Source organism: Lissotriton helveticus, chromosome 5_1 (genome assembly GCF_964261635.1).
Source record: "Lissotriton helveticus chromosome 5_1, aLisHel1.1, whole genome shotgun sequence".
In the NCBI taxonomy this organism is placed as follows: Eukaryota; Metazoa; Chordata; class Amphibia; order Caudata; family Salamandridae; genus Lissotriton; species Lissotriton helveticus.
Window position 1 is genome coordinate 282,754,899 of NC_136065.1, and position 12,249 is coordinate 282,767,147.

The 12,249-nt window shown below is 45.1% G+C and overlaps 1 protein-coding gene across 1 annotated transcript in view; it reads left to right on the plus strand.

Moving 5' to 3' along the window:
- LOC144754442 (F-box only protein 44-like) overlaps positions 1-12,249 on the plus strand; it is a 236,982-nt gene that overhangs the window by 85,205 nt on the left and 139,528 nt on the right. The window contains exon 4 of the mRNA XM_078642218.1: positions 11,042-11,137. Coding sequence (XP_078498344.1) covers positions 11,042-11,137 — 96 coding nt within the window. The remainder of the gene's footprint in view (positions 1-11,041; positions 11,138-12,249) is intronic.

Below are 12,249 nucleotides of genomic sequence, written 5' to 3' on the forward strand. Positions count from 1 at the left end.
GTGGTGTGTAATTATGTGGCACTGAGTGGGATTTGGAGTATGTTGCATTGAGTTTAGTGTAATTATGTGGTGTGTAATTATGTGGCACTGAGTGGCATTTGAAGTGTATGTTGCATTGAGCGCAGTGTAATTATGTGGTGTGTAATTCTATGGCACTGAGTGGTATTTGTAGTGTATGTTGCATTGAGCGTAGTGTAATTATGTGGCGTGTAATTATGTGGCACTGAGTGGTATTTGGAGTGTATGTTGCATTGAGTGCAGTGTAATTATGTGGCGTGTAATTATGTGGCACTGAGTGGGATTTGGAGTGTATGTTGCATTGAGTGCAGTGTAATTATGTGGCGTGCAATTATGTGGCACTAAGTGGTATTTGGAGTGTATGTTGCATTGAGTGCAGTGTAATTATGTGGATTGTAATTATGTGGCACTGAGTGGGATTTGGAGTGTATGCTGCATTGAGTGCTGTGTAATTATGTGGGGTGTAATTATGTGGCACTGAGTGGGATTTGGAGTGTATGTTGCATTGTGCGCAGTGTAATTATGTGGAGTGTAATTATGTGGTCCCCCCAAAACAGTATCCATAGCGATGTAATTCTCTTCCCAATGAATATTGCAGTGAAGTCATAAGCAATACATTCGTTAATTTATACATATATGGGAAACTGTAACTTTAAAAAAGAGAGTGCATATATTTTACGCAATAGATATAAATAAACAACTGGTTTTAACATGACAGTTATCACCTATTCATTTAGAAGAATCAACCTACTGTATGTTTACATAATCAAACTCAATATACAAGGCATATCAAGAAAAAAAAATTGGGATAAACACAGAGGAGGTGGTAACAGAATGGGTGGTGGAGGGAGAGCCACAGAGAGCTAAAGAAGAGAGCGAGGTATAGAGGAGGGTACAGAGATATAGAAAAGAGCTGAGTGAGGAGGTAAACGAGTGTGGGTGAGGGGGGACCCAAGGATAGACGCAAATAAAGGCAAAAATTGAGGAGGGAATGGTACAAAATGTGGAGGAGTGAGAGGGGAAGGTCCAACGGGAGATGAAGGAAGTGGGGACGGTAAGTGGTCGGGAGGAGTGAGTTAAGAGACAATGGAAACATTATTGAAAGGGGAGGAATGGTAAAAACTGAGGAGAGAAAAAAAGTGAGAGGAGCAAAGAAACAGAGATAACAAAAGACAGGTGCATGTAAAGAAATCAGGAGGGAGCTAAATTGGTTAAGGGGGCAGATGGGAGGAAGAGAAAAGGGGAAGAATGAAAATAAAATGGGAGAGAAAAAATTCGGCTGAATCTACCCCTGAATGCGAGTGTCCAAAAGAGGAGGGAGCCGACGCCTAGACTTGAACCGGTTTCCCAGTTCCAAAGTCGGCAGCTTTTGCCGTTATGCCACATTCTGACTCAAGTAATAGGGCCTGAACACAAACACGAACATTATTGATCAAAATATTCTCTGAAAAGTTGAGTTCTGTTATTTACAGCTCTGCGCTATGTCCGGGTTTAAGAACACGGGAGCTGGAAGACAATTGCCTGTTTCAGACCGACGCCCGTAAGCATCTTCGTTCATGGAGGGGTCGCGAGCTGAGTGGCGGGAGACTAAAGTGCGAGGACGATGACGGCATCTAAAGAGAGGAGGAGCGCCATGTGGGTCGGCGAGTAAGGATGAATGAGCTAAAAATAAAATGCTGTGGGGTTTGAGCGGCACATGACCCGGCCCTGGCATTTCTCCACACACCTGCCCACAGAAGCATTCTGGCCTTTCTAATGTTATTTCTCTGTAATACTGACCAGTTCCTCGCTCGTCAAGTTGCCAGAGCGCAGGGTTCTCAAGCCCTGCCGCCATGTGGCTCTATCCATTTCGGCTCATGAGATGGGGTTGTTAGACCACTCTAACACTATAGTAATTTAAGGCAAACAGACCCTGGAAAATGAAGAATACGAGGCTATTAAAAGAAGCACTGGTAAAGAGAACAGGTCTTGTTTTTATGTGCTAACACATACAGCAGTAGCGCTTTCAAGTGAGGCACACAGCAGGGAGTCCGCAGGAGCGGACAAACGGGGCTGTAGCTGAAGTTTAATTGTAAGGTAGGAGCGGAGGGCTACCACTAAATATCATTAGGCGATAGGCGAGAGATAAATAATGAGGCCGAGCTAAGACGTGATTAACAAAGTCTCAAACTACTGGCGGAAGAAGGCTCGTGGAAGCAATCCGATGGAGGCAAGGGGCAAAAGTAAATAAAAATAAAAAATAGGAAAAGTTGAGTCAGTGCCCTGGCACAGCTCTGCGTCTCCGAGTGTTCATGTGTTTTTGCAGTTTTATATAGCATGAACTCGACGCGATGGTATAGGAGCGCTTTTTACACTAGCACAAGTTGCATTACACAAGAACACATTTTTGTTAGCAACGGAGATTAAGTGATTTGCCCAGAATCACAACAGGATGTTGAGCCGACGCCTAGACTCGAACCCTGTTTCCCAGTTCCAAAGTCGGCAGCTTTTGCCGTTATGCCACATTCTGACTCAAGTAATAGGGCCTGAAGACAAACACGAACATTATTGATCAAAATATTCTCTGAAAAGTTGAGTTCTGTTATTTACAGCTCTGCGCTATGTCCGGGTTTAAGAACACGGGAGCTGGAAGACAATTGCCTGTTTCAGACCGACGCCCGTAAACATCTTCGTTCATAGAGGGGGCGCGAGCTGAGTGGCGGGAGACTGAAGTGCGAGGAGGATGACGGCATCTAAAGAGAGGAGGAGCGCCATGCATGTGGGTCAGCCAGGGAGGATGAATGAGATAACAAGAATGTGGCGTAATGCCCAGAGCTGCAAGCGAAAAGCTAGAAAGCCAGGTACAAGTTAGAATGTCAGCTCACTATACTGTGACTGTGGGAGAATTAGTTAATGTTCCTGCGGCTTTAAGAAGGCAATGTGTTCTTGTACTATGCAACTAGCTCTCATGTAAAAGTGGTGCCGAAGGGTGTGAAGGATGGGGGTGGGCGGGGAGCGTAGGGGTGGCTCGGGGCCGAAGTAATGACAAAGGGTGTGAAGGATGGGGGTGGGCGGGGAGCGTAGGGACGGCTCAGAGGCCTGAGGCAGAGCGCACCATATGGAGAGGGAGGGGGGTGGCAGTGGGAGGGTGATTGATGGGCGGGGCAGTGCTGGGGAAGCCTTTGATGTGGCCTGGCGGCCGTGGAAGCCGGGCCTTTGAAGTGAAGCTAAGCTTCACTTCAAAGGTGTCGGAGGAATGCGGGCGGCTGTGCACGCGCTTTTAAGCTCAATGCGCATGCGCATTGAGCTTAAAAGTCACGGGCACTGCAAGGAATCGCCACGATTCCTTGCAAGTTAGATAAAGAGTCGATGAGCCCCTATAGTCTCGCTTGCTCGATGCGCATGCGCATCGACAGGCGAGACCTAAAAGGGAGGTACCCTCTGAACCAATGCGGGACAGGGTGAACAAATTTAAAAGAAAAGAAGTCCCTCAGCATAAGGATATCCCTTACGTCTTAATACAACCAACCAAAGAAATGTTATGGAAGGTCGTGCTCGACCCAAAGAATAACAGGACATTCCAGTTAAGGCTGTCTTTGCTCACTAAATTTGAAGATAGTGACTAACGTCAGTTTAGAAACTCCGTAAATACATGCAACAAAGAAAGTTATACTATAAAAAACAGTTAAAACCATCAGTTTATTTCTTTAAAAGTTAAAAACATATCAAGACTTCAAAATACATGATACAAACATTTCATCAAATAATTATGCACAATACACAGTAAAAAAAACAAGGGTCGACGCGGCGTTTCGGTGTCACAATTGTGCTCTTTTTTACCGCAGCGGCCTCCCTGTCACCGGATCTTGGTAAAGCTGTACCAAGATCCAGTGACAGGGAGGCCGCTGCGGTATACGAAGAGCAAAGCTGTAATACGGAGAGAAACAAAACGGCAGAAGGAAGCAAGAATTGAGACGTTTTCCCTCGTTTATTTGTTCAGCAGTCCCAAGACTTCCCTTAAAAAGATGGGATTATATTCAGGATTATAAAAAAGAGCACAATTGTGCCTGATCCTATTACTCAAACGGTGGTCACCCTTGGTACAGCAATTAACTCGTCAATGCAACAATTTAACCGAGGTGGAAAATTTCTAAAAAAAAACCATCTCTAAAACTACAAGATACGCCGCTAGAAGGACAAGAAGCGGTATCTTCTATGTATAATCTGTTACCTTAAATCCCTCAAATTTCGAGTGATTTAAAAAAAAAACGTCCTGAAGAAGGTGTACTCATCCACATAAGACACCGAAACGCCGCGTCGACCCTTGTTTTTTTTACTTTGTATTGTGCATAATTATTTGATGAAATGTTTGTATCATGTATTTTGAAGTCTTGATATGTTTTTAACTTTTAAAGAAATAAACTGATGGTTTTAACTGTTTTTTATAGTATAACTTTCTTTTTTGAATGTATTTACGGAGTTTCTAAACTGACGTTAGTCACTATCTTCAAATTTAGTGAGCAAAGACAGCCTTAACTGGATTGTCCTGTTATTCTTTGGGTCGAGCACGACCTTCCATAACATTTCTTTGGTTGGTTGTATTAAGACGTAAGGGATATCCTTATGCTGATGATATTCTGATTCAACTGGTTTTAAATTTTGAAACAATTTGATCTAATAAAGAAGTGACTTTTTCCTTATATCTTTGGTCTACTGGACTTCTTAAGTTGTGCACCCCATCATTGTTCAACATGCTGCGGCTAGATATGATGGTGCGCAGAACTTGGGTGTTTGTTCACGTATTGGGTGTTTTCCGACACTTCATACAGCTATAGTGGTGAGGAGCAGCGCCTTGCCAACTCTCTCACCTCTGTGAGGCAGGCAATGCAGGTGGGCCAGAGTAGGCTGTGCAGTGATGTCAATAGAAGCCAGCCCCAGGGGAGACAGCTCTGGGGTAAACGCTATGGCAAAAGAATGTCTTCTTGTAGGGCACGGAAAGCCTTAATGAGGACATCCCAGCTTATCGACAGTGGGTATTTACGGGTCCCAAAAACTTCTTTACTACGTAACAGCGTGCTCTAGTCCTCTGCCCATGCATTGATTCTCCACCACCAGGTGGTAATGTTAGGAGGGGTAGGTGCCTTCCAAAGGTGCCTCAGAGTGAATCGCGAGTATGAATGCCAAGTTGAGGAAACAAGAGAGAGCCCTGTCGAATCTGGGCTATGTGAACAGACCCAACGCGCATACATCCAATCTATGAAGGTCGGTTTGCCCAGAGACTTCCTGGAGATTGTTAGTAACCCCAGCCCAAAAGTTGCGAAGGTTCGGGTATGATCATAAAGATTTTAAACTCTCTTGTTCTATTTTTCTCCCTGTTTTTTGGATTATCCACATTTCTATGTTGTAAGGTACCTGAAGGAGTATTGACATGAAATATGCAGGGCCTGGGAGGCATAGGTGAAGTGGATCCTGATTTTAATGAGACCAGCCTCACAGGATTCTGATATTGTCTGTTCTTGTAGACAGAAGTGGTTTGCTATGGAAGAGGCAGGAATTGACACAGCCTAGCACTCACTAAAAAGGCTATTGCGTTTCAGGAATATTAAAGTGGAAAACACCTTCATGGTATCATTTGTGTGACTGAATTGTCGTTTGAATGTACTTTTTTGTTCTCCTCATTTGCCTCAAGGTAGACCTCTAAGATCTTACTCTGTTTGTGCCCATATTTTAGGAGATCCACCACACCCAAGGCATAATTTGCTTTTTCTTCTCATGCCATGCTGTTGAGACCAGGTAGCGAAGTATAAAAGATGCGACTAGGCGTAATCATTGGACAGATACCTGAAATGTATCTTTCACAGAACCTATACCCGTCGCCCACCAGTGATTATTCAGTTAGTGTGGAGGGATAGATCGCCTACCAGGAAGTGTGCTACTCCACTTCCGGTTTTCGCCGAGGTTAGCAGCCTAGCTGCTCGCCACCACCGGCATAAAAACCCCTGAATTATTCAGCTTGTGGATTCTTTTTGGGACACCACCACGCTTAACGTTTGCATTGATTACCAATGCCCAGCTCATTAGCGCTATTCATGATACCTAAAGCATTGTTTTAAATCGCCGACGCAGACTTATTTAGAAGCGCTCCTAGCGGTTTTAAAGTCACTTTTATTTGCTTTATGTCACAAATGTATTTTGACTACTAAACTTACTTTGTGCAGTTGTTGGGCGTGTTCCCCGGTCCACCACTGATTATTCAGTTAGTGTGGAGGGATAGATCGCCTACCAGGAAGTGTGCTACTCCACTTCCGGTTTTCGCTGAGGTTAGCAGTCTAGCTGCTCGCCACCACCGGCATAAAAACCGGATGCCCCCTCTTACGTGCAGCGGGCACGCCGCGGGCGCGCCAAAGGCGCGCCTAAGGCAAGCCCGTCTGCGCCCGTCCGCGCCTGTACTGGGCCCAGGGCCATACCCCATGGCCCTAAGGATGCCCATTCCACTGGTACTCCTTTGCGCTACTCCTCATCACAGCTAAGGGAATTAAACACTCGTGCCGTCAACCCACGGTGTCAGACGCTGCCACTTGTCATTTTCCTTGCATCTGCCCCAGAAGCTTGCCCTGACTGCAATTTCAAACTCCCGTCTCCCCTCCCGTCCACCTACCCCACTGCCCGCCTGTCCAGGCCCCCTTACCGTGTGGCACTTATCAATGCACGCTCCCTTCCGAAACACAACCTGGAAATTAGGGAGTGCATCACCAACCATGAGCTTGACATTCTCTTTATTACAGAATCCTGGGGGGATGCTGCCTCCGGTCCAGACTTTTGCGCAGCCACCCCGGATGGTTTCTGTGTGGTAAGGCAGGAGAGAGCCATAGGTAAAGGCGGCGGACTAGCCACTATTCATAAAGCTACATATCTCACTATAATAGAACCCATTCACCGCCCGGATTGTGAGGCTTTTGCCTACTCCATCACCCTTCATCATAATCAAGTCTTCAAAGGCACTCTTTTATATCGCCCCCCTGGTCCGCGCACACGCTTTCTCTCATCTCTTGACCAATTTACTGATCTTTCAGTAGGACCCTCTGATTACACTACTCTAGGAGACTTCAATTTTCATCTGGAAGCCCCTGGTGACAAAGATACTACCCAACTCATCACCGATCTGCAAGCTGTTGGACTACAGCAGCTAGTCGTAGGTCCCACTCATCAAGCAGGACACACGCTCGACGGTCTGTTCACTAATAACCCTGACATCTCGCTGCTCACCGTCCTTCCTTTAGAGTGGTCGGACCACCTCGCAGTCATCTTTACTATGCGAGCCCACAATCCTAATCCCCCTCAGGCCAAAGCCTGCATTCCCAAGAACACTAGAGTCTGGAAAAACCTCGACATCCCTCTCTTTACTAATATCCTGACTAAATCTTCTTTTGAGGCCTCCTCCAACCCCAGCTTAGTGTCCAATAGGTACCAGGACTGGATTCAGGAGGCGGTTAACCAGGTAGCCCCAACTAAATCCATCTTTCCCAATCGTGCGGCGCCATCCGCGCAATGGTTTTCTGAGGACCTCAGACTCCAGAGACAGCACTGTAGGAACCTCGAAAGACACTGGCGCAAACACTACAGTCCTATTGACAAACAAACCTATAAAGATGCGCTAGCTATATACAAAAGATCCATCATCACACACGAGCGCCTTCTTCCTATCTCAAATCGAGTCGGCTCAGAACTCGGCTAAGAAGTTGTTTCAAGTAGTTAATACCCTCTCTAATCCCCCTACAGGTCCTCCATTGAGGCATCTCAAGATCTTTGCAATTCGGTAGCTACTTTTTTTGCTACCAAGGTCACCAATATATACTCTATTTTCTCCCCCCTTAACTGCCTGGAGGGTTCTAACCCCCACCGCCTGTCTTCATCTCCCGGACCGACTTTTTCCAATTTCCATACGGTCTCGGCGGAACAGATTAGTAAACTCACCACATCTATTAGGTCAGGCTCTACCCTAGACCCATGTCCCCCTTCCATACTAAACTCAATCACCGAGGTTATTACGCCTCCTCTCACGGACATTTGTAATACCATCTTTTTGACAGGCACCTACCCGGAAATATGGAAAAAAGCAGTCATCAAGCCACTGCTAAAAAAAAACTCTCTTGACCCCTGTGATTCAGCCAACTATAGACCCATTGCTTGCCTCCCCTTCCCTGCAAAAATTTTTGAAGCACTGATGAACCAGCAGCTTTCTGAGTTCATCGATAACCATCAACTGGTAGACGATACCAAATTTGGGTTTAGGAAGGGCCATGGCACTGAAACTGCCCTGATAAAGGCCTCTGACGAAATAAGGGCCATCCTAGACCATGGTGGGGCGGCGGTCCTTATACTTTTAGATCTATCCGCAGCCTTTGACACGGTCGATCATTCCATCCTGATCGACCGTGTCGCATCCTTAGGGGTCAACCACCTGGCTAAAGATCTCCTCGCCTCATTCCTGGCCAACCGCACGCAGGCAGTGAAGTTAGGTGCATTCTACTCACCCTTCTACACCTTACCTTGTGGGGTGCCCCAGGGCTCCTCGCTAAGCCCGACACTATTTAACATATATGTGGCGGACTTGGCGAGGGTAATTAAAGCGCACAGGTTGTGTCTAACCACCTATGCAGACGACACCCAGCTGGTGCTGGCTGTCCATAAGGATGGACCAGCCGTTGCTTCGAGATTCCAGGACGGGATGATAGCCATCTGTTCCTGGATGTCGAATAATTGCCTGAAATTAAATTCGGACAAAACCGAGGTTACGACCTTTGGTAACCTCTCCCTCCGAAATGATCTTCCATCTGGTGGCCAAGTGAAATGGGTCCACCGCCAGTCCCAGTGGCCAAGGTCAGAAACCTCAGAATCATGTTTGATGACAGGCTGTTATTCAAACACCATGTGAACACAGTGGTCTCATCCTCCTTCTACATGTAGAGGAAAATTAAGAAGCTACTTCCATATCTGCCAGCATCAGCAGGTAAAACCCTGATCACCACTCTTGTTTTTTCCAAAATGGATTATGGCAACGCTCTTTTCCTCAACACGCAAGAACAGATCCTAAATAAGCTTCACTCTATCCAAAATGCGGCAGCCAGAGTCCTGCTTGGCATCCCAAAACACCACTCAACCTCCATGGCCATACGTCACTTGCATTGGCTACGAGTCAGAAGTCGGATCAAGTTTAAGGCGCTTTGTATCGCCTATAAGGCCATCAACGATACTGGTCCACGGTTCTTGAAGAACGCTTTCCGGATCTATGCCCCTAAAAGATCCCTGCGCTCATCCTCCACCTGCCTCCTACCAGTCCCACGCACGAGAACCTCCACCTGGGGAGACAGACGTTTTCTAGTGGCGACTCCAAGGCTCTGGAACTCCCTGCCATTGTCCATCAAAACCAGTCCTACTCTTATTGTTTTCCGTAGACTACTGAAAACCTGGCTATTTGATCAATGATTCTAACAGCTGGTCCCTTGTCCCAGGAAGCTCTTTATGCGCCGAGACACCTTCGGGTATTTGCGCGCAATACAAATCACAAAAACATAAACATAAGCAAACATAAACATCTTGTTCTAACCACCTCACTAGTGGTGCCCAAAACATATATCTTTTTTTTTCAAATCCATCATATCCAATTTAAAAATGTATTTAATAGACTTTTTCCAATCTATGGTCATCGGTGGAAGGTTACTTATCCATTTCCTACAAATCACCCCACGAGCCAGGAGGATCATGTCAAATAGCAATTTCGCTCCATCTTTATTGATTTTTGCCTGCTTCCCAATGTCTACCAAAAATAACATGAGATAGGCTCACCTGAACTTTTATATCAAGAATGCGAATTAAAGCCTTACTTACGTCCTCCCAGAATTTGTGAACTCCTGGGCATTCCAACAAACATATGAATGTCGCCTGCTTTTTCTAGTCCACACTTCACGCAGCTCACCACTCTTCCTTTTCCCCAACTTCGACAGCCTGAGTGGGTCCAATATGCCCTGTGGAGGGAGAACAGATGGTTTCTCCTTAAATTGGCAGGCTTGACAGTGCTGTAAAGAAGATTCACAGATACTTGCCATAATTTATCTAACTGGTGCTAAGTCAAGTGTCTTTTCCACAGCTAATTCGGCAACCTGAAGTCTTCATCCTCCAAGTCGATCATCAGCCAGTTCCATGTTGAGAACTCCTTGACTGCTGGTACCCCCTGATTTAAGGTTTCTTACAGCTCATTTGAAACTCCTATCTCCATATTTAATATTTGAAACCAGTTTTTTAATTGGAGGTATTTGAACTTTGAGATTGTGTTATCTAGTTCACAGAGCGCGTCCCATGATATCAACCTATCCTCCTCAACCAATTGACCCCACTTCCGAATGCCTGCCTCTTTTATCGGGATTGCTAGTTTGAATGTACTTTTGAAAAGGGTTTTATTTCAGGTTTATGTAGAATGCATTAGCTTTAGTGATTTTTATGGGCAAGACGTTCATTTTCTTGTTTCTGTCATTGGCTTTAAAGTTTATTGTGGTGTCCTTTGTTAATGATGTCCACTTGTGAAATAGTTCTTGCTGCTGTACTGAGTTGCAACAAAGACGTTTGTATCATACCAACCTGTGTCCATTATACAATCATAGTTTTTTTCTTCAAATTGGAGCTGAACTCTCCCTCACTTACATATTAAACATCATTGCCAGCTGTACTGTATCCCTTTCCAATCTCCTTCAATAGCATATACCGCCACCTTACTCTTAATACATCCTCTTTTAATGGCATTTTACAACTTGTTGCAGTCATTCATTAAGTAGGGGGTATTATTAACTATTACCTGCTATGTTCGCTTTATTGTTGAGTATTGAGTATTGTGTTCTGTCTGATTTTGAAATATCTGGTGCTTCTCGTGACTTTTGCCTCCCTAGTTGCTTAGACAAAATGTCTGATTGTGCCCTGGGACTAGAATGAGGGCATTTAGCAACAGAATCTGCCATGGGTTTAACTTTCTCATTCTTGCATTATTCTGTAGTGAATGCAAAAAATCTCAGCTCATTGACTTGATGAAGGAAGGATACTGGGAGACTCTGATGGACGAGGTGCAGCCAGACATCGTAGTGACAGACTGGTGAGTTGGACCTGCATTATTCTGGAGTTTAAGGGCCTCTCTCTGTGCTATGGGGCCCTTATGGAACTGTTTGAGTGGAAGGACTATGATTGAACTGATGAGTGGGAAGGTATCCCTTGGAATAGTGATGGGGAAGGACTCTGATAAGATTGAGGACCATATCAAACTGGTGAGTGAAACTTCCATTGCACTGTTGAATTGGTTCCTCTGTCGGATATATGTGTTTGTGAACATTGATTAGTGAATGGAAGCTCCATGATTTTGGGTAGTCAGAAAGCCTCTATTGCACGTTTGAGCTGGTGCTTCTATTGAATGGGCGAGTGAGAGCATCTATGGACTTACAAGTTGAAGCCTTTATTACACCAATGACTGAAAGGCCCTGATCTCATCAGTAGAAGCATGGCATGGAAGTTTTTGGGCAGGAGGTATTATCATGAGATTAACATTTCAGTTTCTAGGGTGGAAGGACCAGTTATATAGCTGAACCTCAATTGCTTCTTGGCATGAATCTTAATTACTTTTGCAAGGCCCACCATCACCTACAGGCCCCTTTTAGAATTGATATGTTTTATGTATTCTTCTAAATGTTCTGTGGTCTTTTTTCAAAGAAATATCTGGAAAACCCATCAAAAGACCCATCCATGGGAAGTGTGTACTATGGAAATGCTGTGAGCCAGTCAGCAGCCTGTCAGTCAATGTTTGAAAGTAAAGACAAAGCAGGACACCTAGATCATTTACTCCAAACAGCTTGGCCGCACTCCCTGGTCACCAAACTGGAAAATTCAATATTTCCCTCTCCATTGCTTATGGAGAAAATGTCTGCTTCAGTGAAAGGTGTGACTCCATTTCGATAAAGTGTCTGTCTAGGCAGTCTGCTTCGCTCCAAATAAAGCTTTGTCTCCAATTCAAGATGTCTATTTTATTCCGTATAGCTCAGCAGCGTATAGGTGCATGATATTTGTCAGACTGGTTGGTAACATTGGTTGTGGTCTCAATCTTGGGGTTGTTTCTACTCATCTTTTGGCTTTGAACTGTAAGTTAGTAGTTCCGTGCCATGCCCAAAGCTTCAACCCACAGTAGGACTTCTCCTCCCTGCCTCTTTGTATTGAACT